The following is a 23,042-nucleotide window of genomic DNA, read 5'->3' as shown; positions in this document are numbered from 1 at the left end:
TACTTTCCTAACTTGATTTCAATGCTTTAGACTTCTTAGGATCTTTACATTACTTAAAAGTAGTCCAATTTAGGTAAATTGGTCTTGTTGTCACCTATTTAGTACACTTATTATGTTTTAAGTAGTGTACTTTTAGGTTCTCAATATTGAAATCTTGTATTTCTTTGTATTTTCGAATTGTGCCCTCATTTTTATGTTTCTTTTATGTTTTAAAACTTGTGTACATAGTTTCACTAGTGCAGCGAGGGGCTTTTACCGCGGTTGATTTTCACTATACGTCGCGGTTCATGAACCGCGGCATATTCAGCCGCGATAGTAAGTCAGACACTTTATGCCGCAGTTCTAACCGCGGTATATAGGCTGAGGAATATGCCGCGGTTCCCTAGACAACCGCGGCATAAATTCATTTTTTTTTAAAAAAAAAAATTAAAAAAAAAATTAAAAAATGCACTATATGCCGCGGTTGAACCGCGGCATATAGGCCGACGAGTATGCCGCGGTTGGCGTCAAAACCGCGGCCATATGTCTCGTTTTTTAAAAAAAAAAAAAAGCACTATATGCCGCGGTTGTGGTTAGAACCGCGGCATATTCCCCTTATATGCCGCGGTTGTGGTTAGAACCGCGGCATATTCCCCTGCAGTTTTTTAAAATAGCAGGTCTGTTTTTGTGATATCCACTACCACAAAAACAGACCTGCATATAAAAACATTTACAGAAATTCAATTTCAACAGAACAAACACATGTTCAAATGTATTTCAACATCAAATAAAGTAGAGAGTGTAAGAAAATTCTATCTAATCAAATGCATTGTTTAAATCTAAATCTAAGAGCTATTGTATAATCTAACTATATACTTCGCAGCAGCGTTCCTAATGAATAGTAGTGACTTCTCAGGAACTGGTGTAGTAGTCTTGAATCTCTGCAAAAGACAATTCATTTTAATTAGTGTATATGAATTCAACATTTGTTAAAAAATAAAAATTTGTTAAAGTTAAATATTACCGTTTCCCAGCTTCTTGTGATGTGAGAACGAACAATATGGGTCATCCAATACATTACATAGTATCCACACTCATATGACCCATTTTGTCTGTTACACTACAATATATCATCACAGTTGATAATAGTTAGTGAATAACATTTGTTATAAAACAATTATAACAAAGTATGACTTTAGCATATGTCAAACCTTGAGAGAAATCCAAGCAATCTTTCTACTCTTAACAATTGATCTCCCGTCCATCATCATACTTGCTGGAATAGAACTGTATATAAAAAAATGTTTTAGCATTCAGTTATATAACAAAGAAAGTCCAAACATTGAGGTTCTTACCAATCAATTGCTTGTCTGAGTTGTGTGGGAGGAGGCCTGTGCAATGAGCAGAACCACAAAGCATAGTTGTCTTGCACAGACATAACAAGAAGTTGCCAATGGCGCCTGAAATTCATAATAACGTAACTATTAAATATTAAAATCACATATGGAACATTATTATGTTAACAAAGTTCACTTACCCGGATATATAAGGCAAAAAGTATATTTTATTGCCCCTTCGAAAACTGCTTATCATTCTCGTGTTGATATGATCAAAATCATTTGATTCATGAATGTCTTGGGGATCAATGAATCCATAATCATCAGAACGCCCCAACTTATTAGTGACCCCAGACATATACCTGAAATCAAAAATTAACTTTGATATAAGGATACTTGATATATAAATCAATTTTATATATAAATAATTGGTCATAGACTTACATCGTCCATAGTTGAATAATTGAAATATTCAACTCTTGTGTTCCCGACGCAAGCTCACGGACATCTTGGCTATTAAGGTATATTGGGACCTCAGAGCCATGCCCAAATACATTAGCATCATACTGAACCTCCAAAGGCTTATCATCAAGGATGTCAGCAAGTAGATGCAATGAAGAAAGAGGGTCATCCTCAGATAGAGGAATCTTCTGTTGTTCCTGCGTCTGTTGTTACATGAAAAGATAAGATAAGTTTTGACATCAAAAACCTTTAAAATTGAGAAGTGTAAAGAAGAATTTCATACCGAGGGGTCAGAAACTGGTTTAACCAAAAATTTAGGCCAAGTGATAAACGACTTATATGCTTGTTCCACAGTGAAAATCTCTTCCGTGGACAGTGGAACCGAGGCATCTGGCATGATCATTTCATCCACTGATACCTTCACCTCATCCTCTAATAGTTGCATACCATGACATACAGTCGCTGACCTAAACTCTGTTCCACGAGCTACCAGCACCATCTCATCTTCTTCTAAAATGTATAGCAGACATGGACTACCATCGTCCATGTCATCCTCTGGGATGGCTGATGCGGAACAACTTCCTTTGCCGCTTCTCCCTGTCAGAGTAAATGTTAGATTATACAAGAGATAGAAATAATTGCACATAAATGTTTATTAAGTTTACCTGTGGGAGGGGGAGGGACCACATGTTCCTCTATAGGAGACTGCATCGGGCGCATGCTCTGAAACTGCTCCTGGTAGAGCATCTGGAATTCAGCCCTCACCTCGGCCCTGATCTCCTGCATAAGGTCTTGTCGGACCTTTTTTGTGATCTCTTCTGTCATCCTTTGTGTATCGCTGTACGAATATGAAGGCTGACGAGAAGAGCTCCCAAAATAATCCGTAATGCCTACTCCAGGACCTGCAGCACGTACACGTCCAGGGTGCTCAGGTCGTCCAATTGCAGCAGCAAGAATATCCTGGCGACCCTCTGGAGTGAATTGGCCTTGGGAGCTCTGCTCAACCAAGGCGTCCTGTAACATTACAAAACACCATTATTCTTTAAATAGTTTAATGTAGTATGTATAATGACAATATTCATTATTTTAGGAACAGTGATAACTTACAATTTTTTCAGAAATCTCTCGTGCAGTGTCGGAAGAGTAGGTGCCCGATGGTCGCATACGGGCCAACTTCCATTTCTCATGTCTAGACGGTGGAGAAGGAGGCTGAGGAGGGCTACCACTCTGAGATGGTGGTATAGCATCTGCCTTTTGCTTGAGGATTTTCTCCTCAAGCTTCCTATACCCACCACGAGATAATAGGTGGGGGTTTTTGTTCTTAGCACTTGTTCCTTGTGCTTTGCTTCTAATTGCCTGTCACATACACATTAATTAATGAGTTCATATGATATATATTTGTTAATGAGGAATTGAATAATATGAACTACACTAACCTGCCATTCCTCTGACATCCGACTCTCTTTAAAAACCCGCCAAGTCTCCTCATCAATGGACTTATATGCATTACATGGAGTTTTATGTTTAAGGTGTCCAAAGATGTACCTTGATGTCAACTTGCTTTTAAAGTTTCTGAAATTTTCTGCAACAGTTGACAAACACTTATTTCTAAGTGTTGGGACATTTGGAATGTCAAATGTCATCTGAAAAAAACATAATAAAGTTGTATTAGTACAAAATTATCAATATAAACAAATTATAATTCAAATGCTATTAACTAACTTACCAATATATCTTGCCAAATAATGTTCCTATCACCCTCGGACACATGATCAAAAGATGGAATGAGAATGCTAATCTTATTACGTGCCACTACTCCAAGGTATGATCGGAAGTCATCTGCATGGGGGCCAGTTGCCACACCCGTGGTGACATTCACATTCACCGGAGTTCTTTCACCACTATTTTTCCTGATTAATAGTTGTTTCATCCTAGTGGGTCCTCTAGTGGATCTGGGTGGGGGAGCCTCATCCCCTGAAGAATGTGGATGATCAGCCATATATCTGTCAAAATAAATAACAACATTAAATTTTCTTTCAAGACTTATGTAATATCATATAAATTAACAAAACATGTAATAGTACAGAAATTGAAAATTCATACATAAAGATATGGATTCATCATATGTATATTCCCTCATCATGATCTGACCGAATTGCATGTACATCATCGTCAACTACAGATTGGTCATCCAACTTTGTTGTAGTTTGAAATGAATGGTTGTCAGCAATATCAATATTAATTAGATTGTCTTCGTTAACTTCAATTTGTTTTTTGCCTTGAAGAGCAACATACCAATGGTCAGACGAAGGATCTTTGACATAAAAAACTTGAGATGGTTGATGTACCATGATAAACGGTTCGTCTCGATAACCCACCTTGCGAAAATCAACCAGTGTCATACCCGAGTCATCTATTTTCACACCACTCTTATTGTCAAACCACTTACACTTGAACAATGGAACGGAAAACTTGGTGTAATCAACCTCCCATATCTCTTCTATTATACCATAATATCTCATTGATCCAAGTACAGGAGATTGATCTTTTGATGTGGAAAATTGAAGTGACTCAGCTTCTAAACTGACTCCACTATTTTGTACTGTGCTTTTATCATCCAAAGTCTTCGTATAGAATGTGCAATTATTGACTTCATAACCTGTACAACACACGACATCAAACTTCAAACCATTTGCAAGCCACAATAAAGTTTCAGAAGAATGTGGCTCTTTGTCAATTTCAGATTTGAACCAAGACATAAATGTTTTGTTATGCTCCATCAATTGCCATTTCTCTGATTGTCTTGGATTTTTATTCTTAACAATGGCTTTGTGTGCTTCCAAAAAAGGGATCACCTCATCTGTGTTGTTCAATATATAAAGATGCGCTTGCAACAATTCTTCGCGATCTTTTGTCACCACATTGACACCTCGGATGCTTTTACTTGTAGAAAATTTATTCAACCATGCTGTGCGAGGAACTCCTATTGGATTCGTTGATGTCATGTAATCTGAACAAAACTCGATACTTTCTTCAGCAATATACCTTTCAATCATCGAACCTTCAGGATGATATGGATTTTTAACGTACCCTTTCAAAATCTTCATATAACGTTCAATAGGATACATCCATCTTAAGTATACCGGTCCGCACAACTTGATTTCTCTAACCAAATGAACAAGTAAATGTACCATGATGTCAAAAAAAGATGGAGGGAAAAACATCTCTAGTTGACACAAGATGATAACAATCTCGCCTTGAAGTTCATCTAACTTTGTAGGATCGATGGCTTTACTACATATTGACGAGAAAAATGAACACAACCTGTTTATGGTGTGCCTAACATTTTTGGGCAAAATTCCACGAATAGCCACCGGTAACAACTGTTGCATTAAGACGTGACAATCGTGAGACTTCATGCCAACAAGCTTTAAGTCCTGCATTGACACTAAACTCTTCATATTTGAAGAGTATCCTTGTGGTACTTTGATACTCTTTAAACATACACAAAAACTTATCTTCTCTTGTCTAGACATTGTGTAACAAGCAGGGGGCAAATAAGTACGTTTACCAATCTCCTTCGGTGCCAACTCTTCTCGGATATTCATGTCAACCAAATCCAAACGAGCATTCACTCCATCTTTTGTCTTTCCCTGAATGTTGAGTAATGTACCAATCAAGCTATCACACACATTCTTTTCTACATGCATCACATCTATGCAATGTCGAACATCTAACTTTGACCAATATGGAAGATCAAAGAATATTGATTTCTTCTTCCAAGGGGTCGTTACAGATGACTTCTTCGATGTTTTCCCAAATACATGATGTATTTTATTAACTTTTTGAAGAACTTCAAGGCCAGTAAGTGGATTTGGTGCTTCGTCCCTCTCTTGATCTCCATTGAATGCTTTTTTTAACCTTCGATATGGATGATTACGTTTTAGAAATCTCCGATGACGCAGATACACCGTCTTTCTTCCATGTTTCAATTGATGAGCTGCAGTGTTTTCTTCACATATAGGACACGCTTTATGACCCTTGACACTGTATCCTGACAAATTACCATAAGCAGGAAAGTCATTAATGGTGCAAAATAACATTGCACGCATCATAAAAGTCTCTGAAGCGAATGCATCAAATATTTCAACCCCGTCAACCCACAAAACCTTCAAGTCTTCAACTAGTGGGCTTAGATAAACATCTATGTCATTTCCAGGCTGCTTTGGACCAGATATCATCATAGACAACATCATGTACTTCCTCTTCATGCACAATGCAGGAGATAAGTTGTAAATTATCAATATAACTGGCCAACAACTGTGATTGGTACTCAGATTACCAAATGGGTTCATTCCATCAGTGGCTAAAGCAAGCCTAAGATTTCTACACTCTTTACCAAATTCGGGGAATTGTCGATCAATATTTTTCCATTGCTTTGAATCAGCTGGATGACGAAGCAGCCCGTCAATTTTTCTCTCATCTGCATGCCATCTAAGATTTTTAGCATCTTTGGGATTCGCAAAGAAACGCTTAAGTCTGGGCACTATTGGAAGGTACCAAACTACTTTCAAAGCAGATCCATTTTTTTCTATCTGACCATTATCTTCACTATTGTTTTTTGACTTGTATCGTGATAAGCCACATTTTGGACACTCTGTCAAAAATTCAAACTCTTTCCTATACAAAATGCAGTCATTGGGACAAGCATGTATCCTTTTATACTCCATACCCATTGGACAAAGAATTTTCTTCGCATCATAATTACGAGTGGGTAGTGTATTTCCATCTGGCAACATTTCATTCAACAACGTCAACAGTTCTGTAAAACTCTTATCAGTCCATCCATTGCTCGCCTTCAAATTCATGAGCCTTAACACCGCTGACAAACGTGTGAACTTAGTTGAACCGACATACAAAGGTGTTTCTGCATCAGTCGACATCGTCTCATACACATGAGCTTTGGCAAAATTTTCTGCTCCAACATCGCGGATCATGTCCTCCAATTTGTCTTCATCCGGTCGATCTTCTTCCATGGTGGAATCAGTAACATTTACACTTTGAGAGTCAGTGGGAAAATCCATTTCTTCGCCGTGCCAGATCCATGTTGTATAACATCTTAGAAAACCATCACATATAAGATGTTCTCTAATTTGAGTTGCGTTCAACTTTCTCTCATTCAAACAGTTCACACAAGGACATCTAAACTTCACTTCATCATTAGTTCTCCCCTCATTACGTTGCGCAAATTGTATAAATTCCTCTACACCTCTCTCGTACTCAGCACTAATACGTGGTAAATTAATCCAATTTCAATCCATATTCCTAAATATTACATAAATAATATTTTAAGGTTTATAAATAATACAAGAACTACAACACACATTACCAAAACTATAGCAAAAACCATATCATACATTACCAAAACTATAACAATTTCATGCACTATCAAAATTAAAGCAAAAATTATACCAAAACTATAGAAACTTCATACATTACCAAAACTATAGCATTATGCAAAAATTAATGAAGCAATCACGTTAAAAATGCAAATGGACATAAATACCTGGAAGAGGAACGGCGGCGGAGAGGGTGAAAAACGCAACACAACGGCGGCGGCGGCGGAGAGGGTGAAAAACGCCAGAAAATCACGATTTTGAACGGCTAAAACTCGTTTTTAAAGTCAAAAACGAATAATGACCGAACAATTTTGAGTTTAAACGGTTAAAAACGCAAAATCTGAGATGAAGGGTGGTTCGGAGGAAGAAGAAACGCGAAAACAGCGAGGAAGACGATGCACTGTTCCAAGTTTTGTTTTTTAACTCTGAACGGGGGAATCTACCGCGGTTCACTACTTAACCGCGGTATAAAAGGGTTATATGCCGCGGTTTAACCCCCAACCGCGGCATATACTAATTTAAAAAATTATCAGAAATGGCATTTTTGAAATTATATTCAAACTATATGCCGCGGTTCAGCGGGCAACCGCGGCATAAACATCGAAATATTTCAAATTAATATTAAAATAATTTCATATAGGAGAATATGCCGCGGTTCCCCAGAGAACCGCGGCATATACCCCTGAAACGTGTTCAACACAACTGTCTCCCCAACTGCCTTTCAGAGAATTTCAGAAGTTACAGGGGGTATATGCCGCGGTTCTCTGGGGAACCGCGGCATATACCCCCTGTAACTTCTGAAATTCTCTGACTGGCAGAGAAGTTGAGACGTTACAGGGGTATATGCCGCGGTTCCCCAGAGAACCGCGGCATATACCCCCTGTAACTTTTCAAATTCTCTGACCCAGTCAGCACCTGCAATAAATTGGCAGGGTATATGCCGCGGTTGTGCAGAGAACCGCGGCATATACCCTGTTATTTAATTTTTTATTCATACGTGGCGTCAAAGGCAATGGTTGACTGGGGTATATGCCGCGGTTCCCCGTAGAACCGCGGCATATATGTTCGTTTTATTTACAAAACTGCCACCGCGCACCATTATGCTGCGGTTTTCGTTGAACCGCGGCATAATGTGCGCTGTAAAAACCCGATTTTTTACTAGTGTTTATTAACTATTTTGGTAAGTACTTTAATATGCTATGCATTATGACCACTTTTAGCCTATTCTAGTAACTAGTTTTAGGTTCTAGGATGTCATATTTTGATTTCTACGTTGTTGTTGTAGTGTGATTTCCTAATTAGTTAGGTTTTACCATATAAACTTGTTAGGATAGTTTCTTTGAACTTTCTTAGGCTACTTTAGTGCAGTTTGCAAATTTTTACCATTCTAGTACATTTTTAGTACTTATTTTGAGGTTTTAGTAGTGGTTTACTCAAACAAGTTTAATTATCAGAACTAACCACTTCAGCAACTTAGTTTGATGAATGGAAACATGTTCAAATGGAATTTTTGCTCAAATTTAAACTTAGTGCAGCTTTTTATGGTTTACTCTTACTAGTTTAAGTGCTTTAATTTTAACATCCATAGTCAGATTTTGTTTTCTTAGTCATTTGTAGTGGTTAGTTAAGTGTTTATTAGTATTTTACCATTGTGAACTTGTCTACATACTTACATTCCAGTTTTTACTTGGTTCAGATAGCTTTTTTTGGGTTTGTTTGGGTGAATTTCACAATTCTGGTTGTTTGTACCGGTTATATTAGTTTTGACATTCTTTTACCATTTAAAAGTTGTTTACATTCTTTTAATTGTGTAACATTTGTAGTCATCTACAACCAACATATTCAGCCCACTAAAACAACCACCAAAACATGCTTAAACAATACAAAATAAAGCGTATACACCTTCCATTCATCACGCATCATGATCAAACTTAAAATGAAACATATGGTCAACCAAGGTTGACAAAAACTAGCAATCATATTCAATCAAGTGCATTTAAAGTATACAAATATCAGAAGGGGTATGTTAAAGTGAACCTTGGGTGATAGATTTTCCAACCACTCACAGTGGTTGAAATCATATTTTAAACTCAGTTTTGGTGGTGTGATGGAGTCATTTTACCACATTTTTTGGCCATAACAAAGTCATATTTCGAATTCTAGAAGTTTCTACGTTGTGTGACAGTTTGAACAAGTCTAAAATGATGTTTAAAAGTTGCTAACAGAGTTCAATTAGTGATATAATGGGCTGAGTGCATAATAGTATACTAAACCATCAATTTGGAGTCAAAATTGGGAAGTGACAAGGTGTTTTTGAGTAATAGTATGGATTTGAGCGAATTCAAAGTTATAAGAACTTTAAAATCACTAAATCAAGTTGTTGGAGTGATTAGTTTTGACCTACAACCACTGCTATGACATTTCCTGTCTTGAACCACCAAATTTTAACTCATTTTTTTGGAAAAAATGAACCAGACAGCACTTGTGTAGATAGTGGTAGCATCTTCAGGGGTGGAAACTTGAATAGCTCTTGATCTAAGTGGCTATACAGCAACGAAAATTAGCTTACTGAAACATCATTCTATAGTGAGAAAAACAGTGAAAATTTGGCAACTACACTACCCAAATTTTGAGACACAAGCAAAATAGTTGAGGGATTGTAAGATTGAGTTTCTATCCTCTAAAAGATACTTGGTACAGAACCCTAACAAAGTTTAGAAGTGAGATTTGAATAACCTTGGTCGAGAGGAACAACCAATCACTACATGACACATCTAAATTGTAGTTTTCAAATAAAAATGTGAGAGATTTTGATGTTATAAAAAGAGAGAGATTTTGTTTTCTTGTTTAGATATGGGATGAACAAGTGGTTGAAATATGTGAGACCCTAGGCGCATGTTGGAGGGATATGGTCCTGGCCTATCATTTTTGGGTGGAAGTTAAATGAGAAAGGAAGGAGCATGGTGGGGGGGGGGGCATGGACCTGGCAAGAGCAGAATGAAGAAAGAAATAAAAGGCAAAGATGAGAAGAAGTGTACAATACACATTCTTATTGTTGTTGGCAACCTTAAAGCATGTACTGTATCTCCTTTTTCATTAGGTTTGTTATCAGTTGTTATAGTTTTTGAAATTAGAGAACAAAAAAGTGTCTTTAATGAATAGGCTTTTACACAGATCCATCAACAATAAACTAAAATAAAGCATCTACATAAGTTTCCATGCTCAATTTGCAGAATTTAATTCTCATGAAGGCTATAATAAGCAAAACAGACATTCATACATGCTCAAATTGCTCAAAGTGTGAAATTTATAAAACAAATTCAATACTCACCTCTTTAGTAGACTTTTCTAGGAGGGATATAGGTTTGATAACTTTGTATCTGTAAGGAAATAAAATTGCAAGATGTTCAGCCATGGTCTAAATGCCAAACAGAAGAAATGTCAAAATTACACAACAAAAACTCTAGATCAAAACTAACTACTTTAGCAACTTTGTTTGATGAATTGAAACATGTTAAAACTCAAATTTAACTCAAAACCAAACTGGTACTGAAAATGACCTTTCTACTTCCCAAAATTGACTCATAATTGGTGGTTTTGGAAGTGATTTTGTGCCTAAGCTATTCTTACACTTTGGTAATCATTTCAACAATTTTAATTCATCAAAATACACTCGTTTGAACTCTAATTACGCACAAAATAGATCAACAACTCAGATTCAATTTCCAAGTTCAAAAAATGCCTTAAATATGATGGTTTGACATATTCAATTGCATACAAGTGATTCTAACTTTATATGAATGGTTCTAACAGCTTTAATACATCAATTTGGACTTGTTTAAACTTCCAAACACCACAGAATCACAGCAGAACAAAAATTGATAAGTAATCACCCTTTTAGTACACTTTTTTAGGTTCTAGCTACTCAAACTTTGAGTTTTAGGTAGTTGTTTGCTTTTTAGTAGTTTCCTAGCTTCATTTGACTATTTTAGACTTGTTAGGAAAGTAACATTAGTTATTGTTATTCTACTTTAGGTCAATTGCCACTTTCTCAGCCTTTTACTTGACTTTTTAAGGTTTCAAGTACCCAAACTTTGAGATTTAGCTACTTCATATAATTTTACATGTTTCTTAACTTCATTTAACAACTTTAAACTTGTTAGGATTAGTACAACACACCGTCTTATGCTAATTTAGGTGAGTTCCCAATTTCTCAAATATTTACTACACTTTTGTAGGTTTTAAGTAGTCCAATTATGAGTTTCAGGTACACTACCAATTTCACTTCTTTCTTACCTTCATTTAACTAGTTTAAACTTGTTACAATATGAAGATTTCACATTCTAAGGTTACTTTAGGTGAATTTCGAATTTATGACCTATTTAGTACACTTTTTTATGTTTTAAGTGCCAAATTTAGAGATGTGAGTAGTGATTTTTAGAAGTTGTCTTAGGAATCAAAACTTCACTCAATTCTTTGTCATTTCTAGTCCATTAGAACTGGTGTAGATAGTTATAGGTTTGTAAAACAGAATGCACATTTGCATCCTAATCTATTTCACCCTATTCTACTGTAACTTTAGGTGCTCAATATATAGTCAAATTTGATTTTCATCTTATTTTCGATTTGTGACTTCATTTTTATCTATTTTTTATGTTTTTCAAGTTTTCTAGATAGTTATTTCACAATAAAACAGACCCAGAGAAATAATGAATGATCAAACTATATATGACTATGACAAGGCCTTTTCCAGTCAGAATAGACAGCCTATGTTTGGTACATTCTAGTTTTAAATTAAAACAGATTAATTAAGATTAATAGTAGTGCTCAATTACATCAAACACAACACAGATATACCTGGTAGCTTTCCAGGTTTGCATAAAGGAATAAACTTGGCAACAATGCCTAACGCAATTGACGAACCAAAAATGAATCCCCTGACTTCAAGTTGAAGCAGAACAAAGTTACTCCCACTCAGTTCTTACCCAAAATAAAACTTAAAACAATCATTCCCCTTACAATGACTAAGAAAAACAGTTCAACATATATATAATGAGGACTAAGATCCTCAACACTATGAATATTTTATATATCAGTTGCGTTAAAAAACAAGGCTAAAAGAAACCCTTTTGAAAGCAGCAGTTCACTGTTCAAGTTTTTCCACATCATGTGAACCTTTAATAATACAATCAACATGTTCTTCTTCTTCTTAGCCACCAATTTCATTACTATAGATTTGTTAATTTTTTTTTTAACCCACAAATTATTTGTATAGATTAGTATTTATGGATTTCAATCCTTATCTTTAGGAGATATGATCTTCTTAGAAAGAGAAAGGCACAAACATAATTACTGGATTCTGCTTCTGTTGCACTAAAATCCATGAAGAAAATGCTCCAGGACTAGTCCCACTGACACAATCTAACAACATCTGAAAGTGACTATTGGGGTCAAAGTATTGGAAAACAGATTCTGGTACAAGGTGATTATTCCAATGTTACTTTGTTTTAGAGGATTTTGATGTCCCTTTTTACTTCATCAATGTACTTTGTTAAGTGGTCCTATGTTTTTTAAACTTGTTTTATTCCAGTCCAGATGTATTACGAGCTTAACTAAGGGACATCGCTTGCTAGAGAGTCAAACATTCAAATTTATTGTCAATCCGGTAATATTTGAGATATGACTCTAATGGGACTGTTGAACATCCATACACTTCAACGTATAATCTGTTTCTCCGCGAGTATTATCATGATGCAGGGTTAATCAACGCCTAATTGAGATAACTATACTGTTAGAAATAGGTTTTAGAATTAATGTTGAGACCAAAAAGGTAAGGAATTAGAGTTGCTCAACAAAGCCAGTTATAACTCTCGCTTTTACGACTCAATGTTAGGAAATTAAGCAAGACATCGAATCTTGCGACTAAAATTATTGTTCAGTTCTCCAATTCACCCGTAGAACAGAAAAAGATGTCAATATCTAAAGACAAAAATATTTTGCTAGACTTGCATTACATACAAAACAGATTCGGATGGCCACATAAGTAAATGTCTACGTTTTCGGAAAGATGGGGTTCCATATCTGTGTGAGTACCTTGTCCTTACACAAATATCAACAATGCAAACAAGTTCACGCATATTGGTAAGAACAGGGCAACAACCAATTACATGGACACATTGCACACAACTAGGGAAGAACAAAGCAATCAATTTATTGAAGTAGCGTTCTAAAACAGAGAACTTACCTCGCACTCCAGAACACCCAATTCAATGGAAGCCAATTCACACCGCGACCTCTCAACCCAACAGCCAACCTTGGGCTTCACCGCAATGACCTCCTGACGCTAATCACCACCCCACTCGCCGCACAAGCCTCACGCGCACGACCACGAACCACCACCCCACCCGCAAGACCCACATCGACACGACGAACCGTACACACACAATGCCACTGGACAGAACGGACAGGGAGAGAGATACGGAGAGAATGAACGAACGCAAGTGAAAGGGAATGCAGACGGAGTGAATGGGAAGGTCGATGGGAAGGGAGGGCGAAAATGGCAGCTCTTACCGGCAGAGGGGAAGGAGGGCTTTGTTTGACAAAATTGGGGACGAACCCCAATCATTGATTTTAATTGTTTGACGCTCTTACCGAAGGTTTCAAAACCCTCGCTAAGGTATTTTTGACCGTCGAAAATGAGATTTCGTCTAGGCCGTCGGTGATTCAACTTATGCCCCTCGGTAAAGCACTTTTACCAACGGTAGTAAGGCCTTCGGAATAAGACCCTCGGTAATTCGCGCTTTTCTTGTAGTGATAGGGATTGAATGTATGAGTGATCTGAGAACTTAATTGGAGGGAGAAAGTGAGGGGCATGAGTAGAAGGCACCTAGGGTAAGCTAGGAAGAAGAAAAGCAACACACGTAAGTATCGCTCAGCGACAAATTTTCGCTTAATGGTAGTATTGTAGAATGGGCTTTTTGGGTTGCCCTAAGCGGAACCCGAGCCCTTTAGGGTATTTTTATACCCTAGGTCACGATTTGGCCTCTATTTTCAGATTCTCTTCTTCCCTCACACTCGTAAACACTTGTCCAAGAGTTATCTACACTTGTCCCTTCATTCCTCTTTAGAAAATCTCCCTTCCACTCAATTTCTCACTAGTTTTCCATCTAAGTTTGGGGTTGGGAGAGAGCATCATTGTTAGGGTCGAGTTTTTCACAGTTTGAAAGCATTCTCCATTCATCTAGCATCTCCACCCAAGTAAGTTAAGCATTTTTCATTCTAGGGTTTTTGAAAAGCATGATTATGATTGTCGAAGCATGATTGTTTAGGAATTTTGATGCATGATTTGATGAATTAATTGATGTTTGAATTGATTAAACTGATTAGGAAGTATGAAAATTGCATGTGGGTGGAGTTAGGAAGTGTAAAAAGAGCATTTTTCAAAATCTGCTGAATCACCGCTCAGGGGCAAATTTTCGTTGAGCGACACTTTGCCAGACTTGCATTTTGGCTGTTTTATCTTGTTGGCTTGGTGTACTGGTTGCGCTGAGGGGTGATTTTAACCCTCAGTGGTGGTTCAGCATGGATTTAGGGTGTTGTTTGTGGTTTACTAATGATTAACAACATGTCTTATGGTTTTGTAAATTGTGTTTGATTTAGGAATGGCATCCTCTTCAGGCAAAAGATTGAAGACCATGGCATTCAAAAGGAAAGATAAGGAACCAGAACAACCCCATTCTAGTAGGTTCCTATCTCGCAAACATGAGAAGCATTTTAACATTGTTCAAGATAGGAGGCTCCTGATGGAGAGGAAAGTTGGAATGATACTAAACTTTGCTCCTCAATTTGGAGAGCAACTGATGGGAAGGAACTGGGGGAAGCTAGCCACATACCCTGCACCAGCCAATATAACTGTGGTAAAGGAATTTTACACCAACGCAAGGAAGTTGGGTGATTATCCGGCTGAGGATTACCTAGGCTATGTCAGAGGCCACGCTATTAGGCATGATCCTGACTCTATCAACAGCTTCTTGGGCACTGAATGGGTTGGTGAGAAGTGCCAGTTTACTCTATGTGTGGAGGAAGGCACTGATTTTGATGATGTGAAGAGTGTTCTATGTATATATGGAGGACATTTCCAGAGGAACAAAACTGGTTCTGTGGGTGAATATTAGGAGGACTGACTTGAATCCTCTTGCAAAGTATTGGATGGCATTCTCCCATGCCAACATTCAACCATGTTCTCAGGTTTCCGACATCACTCTTAGAAGGGCACTTGTTCTATACTGTGTGATCAGGAATATGAATATCAATATTGGAAAGGTGATAGCTAACGAAATACAGATGTGTGCCAACACGATGAATAGCAAAGCACCTTTAGGGCATCCTTCTTTGATCACACATCTGTGCAAGATAGCAAAGCAATTGATGAGGCTTATTACAGGCAGTACTGTGGAGGTGAAGAGGCAGCTCAGCCAGTTCCACCACACCGTCCTCGTAGAGAAAGAGGACAAGCACAGAGTCAGGCATCTGTAGAGACTCATGAGGCAGAGCCATTCCAGATGAGGGATATGTACATGTCTCTTGTAGGCGCACAATTTCAGTCTATCCACAGAGGGCAGGTGGCCACTATTGAGATGATTGTTGGGTTATATGATACACCCCCAGCACATAGGTGGACCATGGATGAATTCCATAATATAGTAGCTTGGCCAGAGGAGCAGGCCCAAGGCGGCAGAGCCAGAGCAGCTAAAGTTTTAGCTATGGAGGAGGATGAAGATGATGCTGATGATGATGCATTTGAGGATGCTAAAGATGAGGAAGAGGAGGAAGATACAAATGACAACACAGGCTGATGAGGAGCTGAGATAGCATTCACTGATGGATGCTATCAGCACTAGAGCATGATTTGTTTGGTTTTGTTTTATTGAACTTATTTGCTTCTGTTTTTAGAATAGGATTTGATGTACTCAATTGGAAACTTTATTTGTTATGATGGTTTGCTTATGATTGTTGTGTGATAAGTAATGTTTGATGATGCTTTGATATTGTGCACATTATATGCTTATATAGGTGGTTCACAAGCTTTGTGAATAAATGCATGATGTTGTGATTGTGATTATGATGCTTAGCAGGATGTTGTATGTGGAATGTGAATGAGCTTATATGTGAGGTTTTGAGCTCCAAAGTTGTTGTGATTGAATGTTATTACTTTGAAAGCATGAATAACTTTGCCCAGGTTTTTCTATGATTGAATCATTTGCTTGTTTGCATCATATGATCAAGGCCATTTGTTGGTAACCCTTTTGTTAGCCAAATGCATAAATTTATCCCACTAAAAGAGAGCATTATGTGTTCTATCCTTTGAACCCTTAGCCTTGAACATTATTTGAAAACCCTTTTTGAAAAGCTTTACCTTGAGTTGAGTTGAAAGTATTCTATGGTATTGATAAATGCTCAAGTTTGGGGTTGTTAGTTTTGAAAGGGAAAATAGAAAGCCTTGAGCTAAGAGCTAAGCATATGAAAAAGAAAAGAAAAAGAAAAAGTAAAGAAAAGAAGAAAAAGAAAAGCTCAATGCAAAGGAAAGTTGGGAATAAGTAAGAATGATTGTGTTTAGATGATTCTCTTAACTCGGGTTTTGTGATCTAGAAAAACCAATTTTTCCTTGTTAGCCCAGCCACATTATAAGCCATTGAAAAGTCCTTGTGATGATGCTTACTTGTGAATGTATTTGATTGTGGTTAAATGAAAGGCAAAGTCAATTCATATGACATTCTGATAGTAGAGTGAATGAGTGAATACCTTTTATACACTTGTGTGTTTGAGTGAAACACTTTATCTAGTGAGAAAAGATTCCATGAAAACATAAGAACATTCATGCTTAGTTGATTGATCATTCATGAAAAATAGAATTTGTTGGATAGTATGTGATTGTGGAACACTAAAGCATGTGCATGTCATGATTGAAGTCTTTGTAATGAGCTTAATTGAGTATTTACTTATCTTGAAAGGAGGATTTTTGAATGTGGTGAACCACTGTATGGATTGGTGGAAGATTGAGTTACATCTTGTTTGCTTGAGGACAAGCAAAGTTCTAAGTTTGGGGTTGTGATAACAGTTGAAAAACTGTTATTTTCATGCTTAAATTTCGTACTAAAAGCAACCTTTAAGACTTAGAAACTAGCTTGGAATCATGCTTTTGCTTATATTTTTAGAAATAAGAGAGTTGGACAGGTTTATGCTTGATTTCATTGTTTTATGCAGGTTTTAAGATGAATTTGATGAAAGAAGTGAAGTAGGACATAGTTGGAATCAGAAAAGGACACAAAAAGTGCAAAAGAAGTGAAGCTGCAAGTACCGCTCAGTGTCATTTTACCGCTGAACGACACTTCTGAACACCCGTTGGCACCGTTGAGGGGTAAAAATGCAGCTGAGGAGAAGAATTGACGACGCGTCGATACCGGTGAGCGGTATTTTACTGCTGAGCGGCATTATTTTGGGCTTGGGCCTAATTTTCTGTATTTTTAGAATAGTATATAAGCTTTAGGACGTTCTAGGGTTTGTATCTTTGACAGAGAATGAAGCAAACACACACCTCTCCACCCCTTGGAGGAAGATTTTGGATGCTAAGGCTACCTACTCAACTTTCTAGGGTTCTATCCTTCACTCTTTTAATTATTTTTCATCTAGTTTCACCATGAATATGGTGAACTAAACTTTGTATTGTTGTTGGGAAATCAATGTAATCTTTTGAAGCTCTCATATATGGAATATCTGTTTAAACATCTTATTTGAGATACATTCTTTCTTTTATCAATAGTTAGGGTTTTTCCTCTTTGCTCAAAGCATGCATTGTTTAACTCATTCAATGTCATGATTATTGGTTTTGTTGATATGGACACATATGGTAAAATCTAGCTTTGAGGAATCTCTCCCAACAGTAGTATAAACCTAGACATAGGAGTATGATGGTTGGTTGCCTTTAAGCTTCTGTTCATTATAATGCATGATTAATTGCTAGGGAGACAAGACATTGTAAACTAGTGATTATGATTAGGCTTTCTTCACCGAGACATCGCGTTTAAGGTAATTTAGAGAGGATAAGATGAAATTGATAAACCCCAACAACATACTCATCCATATAATCCGTTTCAAGTGTTTTTGTTCTTCTTTCCATTGATCAAACTCATGCATACATATGTTTACTTTTTCTCTTTTGCATTTGAAGTCTTAAATAATCAAGCAATCATATAACTAACTAGGCCGTGAGTCCTTTGGAAGAACGATACTTGGTCTTACCAAGTTTATTACTTAATACGATTCGATCACACTTGTCGAGGTTTAACAAGTTTTTGGCACCGTTTTCGGTGCTAAATTGTCATCAAAGAACAATTCATTTTTTTTAGCTGGCTAGAAGGAAGTGCACGGTCCAAAGGAATTTGGCAACACATCCAAAAAGACACATGCGCTGCACGTAGAATGGAGTGTCACAGCTTGGGCTGGAAAGAAGCACAAGAGATGGGATACACATCCAGCAACATGGAGAGAGATGTTCGTCCAGCAGCAGCAACACGCGTCCAAGGAGAGCCTAGTAGCGTCCAACGTGGATGGGGGCCAATTAATATGAAGTAGGGCAGCCGTCACGGAGGAGAAAATTATTATAATCTGAATTGAAGGCACGATCACATCCTGCTGCCATGTCCAACATTTATAGAGCACGATGGTTTCGTCTTTGGAAGAAGCACTCGGTCACGTCCTGGAAGAAGTGAGGGACGTGGAGAGAAGATTGATTTATCAAAGAGAAGTTGTGTGCAGCCGCCAGCCCAGGAGCAGGATCTTTTATTTAGAAGCGAAGTAGCGTTGGGGGACACACTTTTCATTAGAAGGCAGCGATGCTCCAGGGGCTAGAAGAAGTCACGTTCATCCAGCACGTTGAGAAAAAAAAAATGTTTGATTTCTTTTCTTTGTTTGAAGTAGGAGCTGGAGAGGACATGCATTGCTTTGCTTGCTGGAGAGGCACGAACATCATTTTATTCGGTGCTTTCATTTCAGCTTTGTTGGAGGCATTGGTTTTCGGCTCGTGATGGAGATTAATTTTATTGATTTGGATCGTGTGCATTCATTTTGGCTTTTTTTTTATTCACGGTGATTTATTTAAGAATTTCATCTTTCATATAGAAGTTGTGCACACTGTTTTATAATTTCAATTTCAATTTTTAAGTTTTAGAAAGGTGGACGCTAATTTTCTTTTAAATTGTACACGCTATTTTTTTAATTTCTGAAGAAACTCTGATTTAATTTTAGAGTAGTACACAGTTTGCTCCAAAATGATTTTTCTTGATTTAGCTTCAACTAACACCGAGACTCACTTTAATTTGGAATTACAGTGAGCAATATGGTTCATTTTTATTGTTAGCGCATTTTTAGTTTTAGTTTATTGATTCCTGTGATAGACATGCGTTAGTGGATGACTATAATGTGCATTTCATTTTAGGTTAAGTGTTTTTTTTTATTGTTATTTGCTACATGTTATATTAGTTCACACATCTTGCTTTAGAGACTATCCGATCTCAATGTAGAACCGTTCGGTCATTTATAGGATCGTTTGGTCTTCATGCTTTGTTCATTTATTTCATTGTTTTTAATTATGTTTGGTTGTATTTAATTTCAAGTTTTAATTTAGTTCATTTCTAATTACATAAACACTTTCAAAACCCCCCACTACGTGTTTGACCTAAGACTCGAATCACATTTGGTCATTGAGAGACGACCTAGGAGTCACTTCTTAGCACTATACTGCATTCTTTAATGCATATCAAATTTGTATGGGCCGTGACAGCCGCATCAAATTTTGGCGGCGTTGCGGGGGACCAACGGTTCAGTCTTAGGTCTTTGTTGTGTTAGTGTGTGTTGTGTTTTGTTATGTGTTGTGTGTGCGTTTTTGCGTATGCATGTTGCGTGTTTAATGTTGTTGTGTTGTGTTTTGTTTGTTTAATAATTTTGAGCATTTCCTTTCTACCTTCCCCCTTCTTTTTCCATGTCTACTATTTTGATTATGAACACACTGCTTCTTCTCCCTATGCCTATAATTATGATTCTCCTTCTGCATGTGCCTTTGATTATGATTCTCATGTATATTCTGCTGATTTCTATGCTGAGAACAATACGACTCATCATCCAACTAATGAAAGTGCTCTTTGGGAGCCGGTTCCACCTACTGAGGATGATGTTCATTGCGTTCTCAACGTTGGACTGATACATTTACTACATAAGTTTCATGGTTTTGCAGGTGAATGCCCACATCAACATTTGGAGGACTTCCACATCATGTGCTCTTCAATGAAACCTCCACATGTCCAAGATGATGATATGTTCTTAAAGGCATTTCCGCAATCATTACAAGGAGCAACAAGGGATTGGCTTTATTGTCTTCCTTCAGGGTGTATCACTTCTTGGGAAGATTTTAAGCGATTGTTCTTGGATGAATTCTTCCCTGCTTAGTATGGTTACAACAATAATCCTGGATGGAATGACACTAACTTGGGATGGCAGGGTACCCCACAGAAACATCATTATTAAGAACTTCCATTCCAGAGTACTTGTATGCCTCCACTTGTCCAACAACAACAGCAGTTGCAGTTTCATGAGCCTGCCCAAGCAACTCCTCATCCTTCCACTACTTCTGAGCCTACATTGAAGGAGTTGTTGGAGTAGATGACCATGCAGAACATTCATTTTCAGCAAGAGACCAGAGCATCCATTCATAGTTTGACTGATCAGATGAGGCAGATGGCCACTCAACTTAATCAAGAACAACCTCAAGATTCAGAGGAATCACCATTTCAGACTGTTCAGATTCCTAATGATGTTAGTGTCATCCACATAGGAGATGGGAACCAGAGTCTTGTGCTCATTGTGCCACCTACTTTCCCACCTTCAGATGTCCCTACTCTTGCACTTGAGGAGATAGATCCTGATAAAGATTTTGAGGACCAGGCAGGTATGAGCAACACCTTTGAGCCAGGTAGACCATTTTCACCTTCCACCACTTTACCAATCTTCAAGGAAGAGGAGGCAGACATACCTGAGCTTGATTATGCTTTTAATGATTATACTATTGATGGGTATGTTGTTGATGATTATGATGTTGATGAGCATGATTTTCATTTCCACTCTTTGCATGATGAGAAACAAATTTTGCCATCCTATCTGAATACTTCTTATCAATGCACTGAACATGAATCTGAGTCTGTTGATGATATTGCTTCTAAATTTGAAATTGATTCATGTTCTTAGAGTATATATGAGGTTCAACCTATTACATTGGGATTGGGTTTTATACCTCTGCATATAGATTCTTTGGACCCACATGCACTAACCTTATTGCAGGAGGTACACATGAATTTGACCAGCAAACACCCACGGTGGAAGACAAAGGTGCTAGCATACATAAAAACTTGAAGATCAATAGGCACCGACTGAACCCACCCATCAACAATCTTTGCTTCTTAGATCTAGTTGTGGAAGACATTTCCCTACTAGATCAAATCTGGAGGATGAAGAAATTCTTCCTCAAAACTTCCTTGTTGGATCCAGTGGTGGAAAACATCTCCTTGATAGTCCAAAATTGGCACCTTCCACCCTAACGTAGGGGAGTTTTCTTTTTCCTTCTCCCCCTTTCCCTACTTTTATTGCACTTGTCCATGATCTGTTGACTGTTCTGATTTCTGATCTTATGCTTGTGACACATTGAGAACACTGTGTAGTTTAAGTGTGGTCTATTGGGAGAGATTTCTATTTTCTTTGTTAGTTTTTCTTTTCTGTGTTAAATTTTTTGTTTTCTAGGTAGTTTTTGTTTTGTGTTGTGTACAATTTTGCATGTTTCTCTTGATTTCTGGACTTTGTTTAGGTTGTAGATGTGTCCTTTCCTTCACTTGATTGATACTTGGTTTGAAATCCATGTTTTTCTCTGATTGGAAGATGATCATGATGTTTGAGAGGGTGATTGATTGTGATAGAAATACCCTGTGTGAGATTTGAGCCACTTTATGTTCTTTCTTGTGTGATGTCTCTTGATTGCTTGCGCATATGCCTTGGCTTGACTCTTGTTGATAATTCTTGATTGATATGCATGTTTGGAAGTGATAAAGGCATTTTTGTTCTTGAGCCTCTCTAGCCAAATAAGCTTACCTTGTTCTAATCCTTTGATAACCCCTTTTGAGCCTATACTTTCCTCATTTGTTTGTTTTGAAGCTCATACACTAGCCCTAAGTGAAAAACCCATGATTACCTTAACATGAGGGAATTTTGGAGCTTCGAAAGTGTTTTGGGAACAAGTGTGGTCTCCTTGGGGAATTTGATGAGTTGGCTAGTTGGTTCCTCTTCTTGGTTGATTCTGTAAAAATGTGTACATCTTGTCTTTGAAAGTTGTGTCCTAAATAGAGAGAAAAGAAAAGAGACAAGATGAGAAAGAAAAAAAAAACAAAGATAGAGAAAAATGAGAAAAATAAAAAAAATTGTGAATAATGGAGCCAAGAAGAGGATTGAATTAGAGGTTTTGGGTTTGATTTGACTGTGTTTACACTTGTTCCCCATTGCTCCTCTATTTCTTTTGGTTTGTAGCTTCTCATCCATATGTTATCCTCCCTTGTCTTTAGCCCCATTACAACCATGAAAAGACCTTTTGATTTGAACATGCATATATTTTGAGTGTTGATATTAGAGGCTTGCCAAGTCTGTTTGTGTTTGTTTTCTTGAGTGCATTGAGTTGAAGTTGTTTACCCTAGACACTTGAGATAAATAGTGAAAGTGCATTTGTGAGGTTTTGTTACTTTTGATTCACCTCTTAAGCTGGTTGATCATTTTG

General features: G+C 37.4%; 1 protein-coding gene across 1 annotated transcript; it reads right to left on the bottom strand.

The window, feature by feature from the left end:
• Positions 1–782: 782 nt before the first annotated feature.
• On the bottom strand, positions 783–3,417 carry LOC128196620 (uncharacterized). The gene is made up of 10 exons (XM_052878107.1): positions 3,215–3,417; positions 2,886–3,134; positions 2,444–2,792; positions 2,062–2,375; positions 1,761–1,981; positions 1,517–1,678; positions 1,335–1,439; positions 1,191–1,266; positions 1,004–1,099; positions 783–920 (listed from the first exon to the last, which is right to left on the bottom strand). Exons 1-10 carry the CDS (start codon positions 3,230–3,232, stop codon positions 825–827), a joined length of 1,686 nt encoding a protein of 561 aa, XP_052734067.1. The 5' UTR covers positions 3,233–3,417; the 3' UTR covers positions 783–824.
• Positions 3,418–23,042: the final 19,625 nt, after the last annotated feature.

The sequence above is a fragment of the Vigna angularis genome, chromosome 5 (assembly GCF_016808095.1).
Source record: "Vigna angularis cultivar LongXiaoDou No.4 chromosome 5, ASM1680809v1, whole genome shotgun sequence".
NCBI lineage: Eukaryota > Viridiplantae > Streptophyta > Magnoliopsida > Fabales > Fabaceae > Vigna > Vigna angularis.
This window is presented reverse-complemented; position numbering and strand designations above follow the sequence as displayed.

What these genes read in the sequence shown, in the direction of transcription:
- LOC128196620 (XM_052878107.1), bottom strand. An exon ending in GGTCCCTCCCCCTCCCACAG is followed by an intron (nt 2,376 to 2,443) that starts GTAAACTTAATA and finishes TTACTCTGACAG; the next exon opens with GGAGAAGCGGCAAAGGAAGT. An exon ending in TTGCTTGGATTTCTCTCAAG is followed by an intron (nt 1,100 to 1,190) that starts GTTTGACATATG and finishes GATATATTGTAG; the next exon opens with TGTAACAGACAAAATGGGTC.